This window comes from Leptinotarsa decemlineata, unplaced genomic scaffold, assembly GCF_025532065.1.
Source record: "Leptinotarsa decemlineata unplaced genomic scaffold, Ldec_3_MD MMD2_tig00004307_RagTag_RagTag, whole genome shotgun sequence".
Taxonomy (NCBI): Eukaryota; Metazoa; Arthropoda; class Insecta; order Coleoptera; family Chrysomelidae; genus Leptinotarsa; species Leptinotarsa decemlineata.
Genome location: NW_027412606.1, coordinates 20,887,564 through 20,894,922, shown reverse-complemented (window position 1 = coordinate 20,894,922; position 7,359 = coordinate 20,887,564). Strand labels below are relative to the sequence as shown.

General features: G+C 37.0%; 1 protein-coding gene across 1 annotated transcript; it reads left to right on the top strand.

Moving 5' to 3' along the window:
* The first annotated feature begins 511 nt into the window (after positions 1-511).
* On the top strand, positions 512-4,976 carry LOC141484000 (uncharacterized). The gene is made up of 2 exons (XM_074179136.1): positions 512-3,908; positions 3,966-4,976. Exons 1-2 carry the CDS (start codon positions 3,329-3,331, stop codon positions 4,343-4,345), a joined length of 960 nt encoding a protein of 319 aa, XP_074035237.1. The 5' UTR covers positions 512-3,328; the 3' UTR covers positions 4,346-4,976.
* The last annotated feature ends 2,383 nt before the right edge of the window (positions 4,977-7,359 follow it).

Genomic DNA, 7,359 nt, shown 5'->3' with positions numbered 1-7,359 from the left:
AACTATAAGTATTAATTGATTATTGCAAATATCTCGGTTTCTATTGCAAATACGTCAAAAGTGATCAGAAACGATTTTATAGAAAATTTTATTGCCTACATTTTCTGTTCCGACCTTTTTTTCATATATTTTTATGCTTTCGAGATATATTCAAAAAAGGGATTTTTGGGGTAGTTTTTATTCATTTTCTATCCCCTAAATGAAATTCAACATTTTTTAACTATTAATCCGTTGAATGTATGCCAAAATCAACTTATATTGAAAAATGCAGGCTTGCCTTTTGCATGGTAATTTAAATCCTCATTTTATTGGACTATAGTACTCTTTTAGTAGAAAGCTCACATAAAAACAATCCCAAAGGAAAATTATACTAATAAGACGCAATTGATGACGACAATATAGTTCAAAAGAGGTGTACTAGAGTAGATGCAAATCAAAAAAACAATATTGATGGATAGTAAGCTTAGCTTTTGAAAGTCCGAGAACTGAATGTATTTTGTATATTTCAGATTTCAAAATGGGTTCAAGGGTGAAAAAAATGCTGAGACTCGCTAAAACCAGTCTCATTCAATCAACGGATAACGAATCTACAAAGACGTTTGAAGTGTATGCTGAAGAAGATTTCAGACTAAATGAAAATAAAAATTCTTCAGACACAACTTCCACATCCTGTGAAAACAACTTTGACACGGTTGATTCACACGTATGCTTTCCCGGGTTTTCGAAAAAGGAAAAAAATATACAAGGAAGGTTGTCACAGACATCGGTCGTAAATATTTCACCCCACGAAGAAAACAATATTTTAACAAGTGTTGTTTCTGCTGCTGAACGTGAACTCGAAGGATCGAATGATGTTCAGTTGCCTGTTTCAAATGAGGAATCGTTTCCAAAAAATACTATGGAGAATATTGGATCAATTCAAGAAGCAAGTGTCACGCCGAATATCAGTTTTATTCTGGACACAATAATTCCGAGCAGCACTCCTAACATAGTCTTCGAAGATCAGGTTCATTTCATCGAACAAGAACCCAATGAATCATCTGACAAATTTTTCAGTTTATCTGGGATAGCATTCACAGATATAACCAATTTAGTTGAAGGGATGGATATATCAAATATATTTTCTTTCAAGCCAGATAGCTCAAACGTTACTACAGATGAATCAATAATCAAGAGCATCAGTAGCGGAGAGTCCGTAATTATTCCACCACAAAAACAGATTCGTTTTCATTTCACCCCCGAAGAATCAAAAAAAGAAAATAATCGGAACGCAGATCGATGTGAAATTCAATATTCCTCTTCATCTACCTCAAATGATGGGCATCATGATGAAAGCCAAAATATCAACTCCAAATATGATTCATTCCGAAGACCGTATAATGTGGATCATGTATTAACATGTTCGAAAATGAGAAAGAAAAACTATGGAGTGAAACAGAAAACGAGCAAGAACGAGACACTTGACGCCATAGGTGCCCCAACGGATGGATTGACCGTCGATATATGGTCTGACCAAAGAGATATTGGAACTTTTAGTTCATATCCATCTAATTCATCAAGTAACGACATGAATGGCGATAAATTGATTGGACACGAAACAAAAAGTAGATATTCTAAAAAAAAAGAATTCCATGGACAAAAAAAAAGCCAAAGCAGAAAGAAAAGCACAATTAAAGTAGATAAACGACACGCATCAGCATTCGAAAATAGCTCTGATAATGAAATGAAATCAAATGGGAGTAATGGAGTACAATCGACGATTTCTTCTTGTATTGATTCGTCTCGCCATACGAACATAGATTATTCTGGAGGAATACTCCCAACATCGAGTAGTAGCTGCACAGAGTCTGAATGTCCACCAATAAAGCGACTTCGAAAACGACGTTATGAAAATTTTAACGATTCATGTGAGAGTGACATGTCTCTGGAAGACCCTTTCGCAAATTCTGAAGATGACGAAGACTATGTTCCTTCGTCGGAATCACATATATCTGATTCAATGATTGGCGATATTAACAGTGAGGAGTCGTTCAAATTCGGAGAAGAATCTCCTGAAATGAGTGAAAACAATAAGTCAAAAATAAAAGTGATTGAAAAAAAAAAGGGAACGAATAAAAATCAAAAACTCATCAAAAATAAACAAAATGAGTCGGACTTCGATAAGGAAACAATAACGATAACAACTTCACAAAGACATGCTCGATCTGGAAAAAGAATGAGAAATAAATCTTATTGCTGTTTCCTATGCCACAAAAGTGTTATCCATTTATCGAAACATCTAATTACAGTACACTCAAATGAGACAATGATAGCTAAAATTCTTGCACTTCCCAAAAATTCTAGATCCAGACGGGTAGAATTTGCAAAAATTACCCGTGAGGGAAACTTCTATCACAATTGTGAAGTTCTCCAATCGGAAAAAGGTGAATTGATTTTATTAAGACGTCCGACGCCAGATGAACAGAAAAAATATACCTATATCAACTATGGACCCTGTCCAGACTGTTTGGGATTTTTGTTGAAAAAAAACATGAGGCATCATCTGAAATATAATTGCATTGAAAGAGCAAAATCTCAACTTGAAAGTCGTAAACCCATTGGAGAAAGTAACGCTATGCTCGCTGGTATACATAATTCAGTTGATTCATTGGAATTTTCTGTTCATATAATTTCGAAAATGAGGGATGATGAGATCACGAAGGAATGCAGGGAAGATAAACTCATTCTGAAGTTTGGTTCAATAATGTTCGAAAAATATAATGTTACACAAGCTGAATTAATTAGACAATCAATGCGTCAATTAGGAAGGCTGATAACTCAAATAAAAAAAAATCATCAAAATATTGATAACCTCGCTCATTGTTTGGAACCATCGAATTTTGAATATATAATAGAAGCTACGAAAAATATATGCTCCACAACTTCTACTCTCACAAACAGACCCCAATTCAAAACTCCCTCTTTGGCACTGAAAATTGGGCATTCATTGAGAAAATGCGCCAATTTCGAAAGAGGGACCGCTTTACGGTGCGGTGATATTCGAAAAAACAGGGAATTGGAAAATTTCCTGTCTTTGATGGATATTGAATGGAATATTAGAATTTCTTCGAATGCGTTGAATACATTGCATATAAGAAAACTGAACTGCACGCAACTTTTACCAATAACCAGTGATCTGATAAAGCTCAACAAATACATTGAAGATGAAATGAAAAGGAGTATGAACGAATTCCAGAATTCAAATTAAGTGACACCAAATCACTGGGCTACCCTTGCTTCCTTGACTCTGAGTAGAATAGTCATATTCAATAAACGCAGATCCGGCGAAATGGCTAAAATGACGATAGATCATTACACCATGAGACCGTTGTGGTCAGAGCAAACTACGGCAGAATCAAGAAATGCACTGAGCGAATTTGAGAAACGACTGGCAAATCATTTCTGTATAGTTGAAATACCTGGCAAAAGAGGCAAAAAAGTTCCGGTTCTTTTATCTCCAGAAATGAAAACTGCTATAGATCTCTTGTTGAAAACGAGAACGATGGGAGGAATATCGAAGGAAAACCCCTTTGTCTTTGCACGCGCTGGAAATTCCTTGGGCCATATGAGAGGCCACGACTGCATAAGAAAATGTATTGCTAATGTTGATTTACAGATGCCGGAAAATATTAACGGTACAAAATTGAGAAAGTATATTGCTACAGTTTCCCAAATAATGAACATGACAGAAAATGAAACTGACTGGTTGGCGCGACACCTGGGCCATGACATCCATATCCATCGAGAGTTCTATAGACTTCACGAGAGTGCTGTCGAACTCACCAAAATCAGTAGGCTCTTGATGGTAATAGACAACGGAGAAGCACACAAATTCCATGGTAAAAAACTTAATGAAATCGAACTAACAGGTAATTTTTTAAATGATATTTATTTATCAACTCTCACAAATTCAAAATCTCTTTCAGATTTACCCCAGTTGCAATTGGACGAAGTTGAAGACACATTAGCTGATGCTGAAGCAGTAGAATTCAACGAGCTAGTTCCACCTGAGTTAGATCCTCCACCCGAGTTGAAGGAAGCTTCTTGTTCTTCAAGTACAAGAATAGATAAGAAAAATTTGACTAAGACTGGAAAAAAGTGTATTCAAAAAAGAACATGGACCGAAGAGGAAAGTACTCCGGTTATAAAATTTTTCACGTCTCATATAAAGAGAGGGGCGGTTCCAGGAAAATCTCAATGTGAGGAATGTATTCAAAAACATCCATCACTCTCCCTCAGAAAATGGACGGACATAAAATTCTATATCAAGAATTATATAACGAAAATTAAAAAAAAAGGGATCTAAATGATTTTGTATGGCGAGCTGGTATTGAATAAATGTTCTACGTTCATCTTTTTTTTCAAACTCAAATCCCACTATTATGAATATCAATCATATTCCGATTCAATATCCATATCCATATCCATCTGGTTGTCATTGTTCCTGTAACGAAAGTATTCCAGAAAAGCTTTTGTTGAATGATGATATTTTATCAGTGTGTTAAATATACTTTTTCTTACTTATTCTTGGTGGAATATCTGACACACTCATCCCAAAGAATAGAATTTGTGGTATATTCCTCACACAAAATACATGTTGTGCTATGATAGTGGAATATCTAATACACTCATCACGAAGAATAATATTTGTGGTATATTCCTTACACAAAATATATGTTGTGCTACATTAGTGGAATATGTGATACACACTTACTAGATTAATATTTGTGGAATATTTCGTACACACCCTGGTCCGGTAATATTAGTGGATCCAGGGTGCCACAAATAGTTTATCAAAATATATTTCTTATCCCGGGGGGTTACGCGAAACGAATTAGTTTTCCAGAGTCCTGATTTTTTTCAGCATCACCTCGGCTATATTTCAGAGCTGGCTCCACAAATACCATTCATGCACGGGATCCACTAATATTATCAAACCTGTATGTGTGTGTGTGAGAATGCACGGTACAGGGTTTCATCATGTGCTTGTCTATGTACAAACATACGTCTGCATACTTCGAAGATCCTCCAAGTAATGAATGTTCCATCGGTGTGAGCCCACCAAGTTAGTAGTGGTGTGACGTCACAGCAGCAGCAACCGTTCGACGGTAAGAGAGCAAGATTTTCACTCCACGACGTCTGGCTGAGTAATGCGTATTCATAGGTCTGCCCTCACCTCTCTCTCGATGCAGTGAAGGCTGTGACGTAACGCATCGCTCTAGCCTCAGTAGATGAACAAGGCGGATTCTGGCACACTTGGGGGTGGGAGGAAAGTATCGTAGCGATTTAAGCGTGGAACTCCGCCCCTCGGCCCCCTTGGTACTCCACCTAACCTATCGGCCCCCTTGGTACTCTACCTAACCCCTCAGCCCCCTTGTCACGTTCCAGTCACGTGATTTCAATTTAAAAAAATTTATAGTTATGAGATTCGAACCTGGATCGTCCGCGCCGTAGACATTGTCCTTAGCCTCTACACCATCGTAAGATATTGAAGTCAACTGCGAATGTTGGGTATTTATAGCGTTAGTTTTGTCGGGACCGAAATTGACTCATTCATTATACTTGACAGCATTTTTTATTTTTATTTCCGTAGATTGTAATCGTCATTATCATATTGAAGATAGGAAAATATACTTAGATTTGGGAAATAATTAATATTTCATGTAAAGATGTGTATGTGTGTGTAAGAGCGAGAGACGCGTGTGACGTAATCGATGCAAAGAGAGATGGAGATCGAGGTTTTACCGGTTGCTAGTGCAAGCAGGTGTTGCCAGTTGTACAATAAATCAATGTTTATGGAGTAATGTAGTGTTGCCGGTTTGAAAATTAAGTTATAGAACACACAGAGTCACCTATGAGTCACTAGCTGAACTATCTATTGGTTGAAGAAGGACACTGTAAACACTAGACTCATAAGACTGCATCTGTCAAATGTCAATACATGCCAGCATGGCAGGTTCGGCGTTGCCAGTTGTACAATAAATCATTGTTTATGGAGTAATGTAGCGTTGCCGGTTTCGGAATTAATCGTGAACGACTCGATGAAAATTGGAAGCGCGAAAGTGATATATCAATAATAATGAATCAGATTTAAGAAACAACATTACAGATTGATGAGGCTGTATCGTTCCAAAGTGTGATCCCTCAATGTTACAAGGTATTTCAAAATACATCATTGAAAACAAACATGGCGTCGAAGTGTACAGGGTGCGTCAAAATATATCATTTAAGAAAAAACATAACAGTTCCACGAGGCTGTAAGTTTTCAACGTGCGATCCCTCAATGTGTACAAGGTATCTCAAAATACATCATTGAAAAACAAATATGACGTCGAAGTGTACAGGGTGCTTCAAAATATATCATTTAAGGAAAAAAACATGTCGATTTGAAATATGATATTAATGTGTATACTAGGCGTTTCAAAATACATCATTTAAAAAAAAAACATGTCGATTCAACAAAAGTCTAGCGTTCCAACATGTCGGAAGTCTCGTATCTTTGTTAACCAAGTTAGCATCATCAGGAGGAAGAGGAGATCCAAAAGTGTCGAAAGGTTGAGCATTGTGGTCTCAACGTGAGGGCAATGGGGGAGCGAAGTATTCGACAATGACATTTCAAAATACGTTGTTTTCCATGCGTTTTCCATCGTTTTTCGTGCGTTTACGATCGTTTTTCGTGCGTTTTCGACCGTTTTCCGTGCGTTCATTCGTTATCGTTTCATCGTTATTGTCGTAACGGTTTTTCGTGTTTCAATATGACAGTCATTTATCATTTAACGCGTTTCGCTTACCAAGTTGGCATCATCAGGAAATGACTAACGTCCATGCTTTGTCATATGAAGATTCATTTTGCGAATTTTCAGACTCTTGAACGGAACCTTGTGGAACACCCAACCTAACTTCTGTTACGGAGTAGTGTCGGTCAGCCAATCAGAATGGAGAAATCAAATATCGCTTGATCGATTGTGCTGAATGAAATTGAACTGGAGAATGTGGGTCGAATAATAATAATAATAGTGATGAAACATTAAAAGCTTGAAAGTGACGTAGTCAGCGTGGGAGGTGGTTTCGTGTGTGATAATTAATGAGTTATTACTAGAAATAATAGCACAACTGTCAGAAGGGCACTAAGTTGTATATTCACTAATAATGATCGGATCGTCGCGTACAGCACGTCAAATGAAAGGATAAGAAATGCAGAATTCATCGTCAGAGAAAAATGGAAGATGGCGCAACATGTCATAAAGGCACTAAGCCAAATCTTTGTTAATGATAGTTGAATCTCAACGTGCAGTACATCAAATGGAAGAAAAACGAATA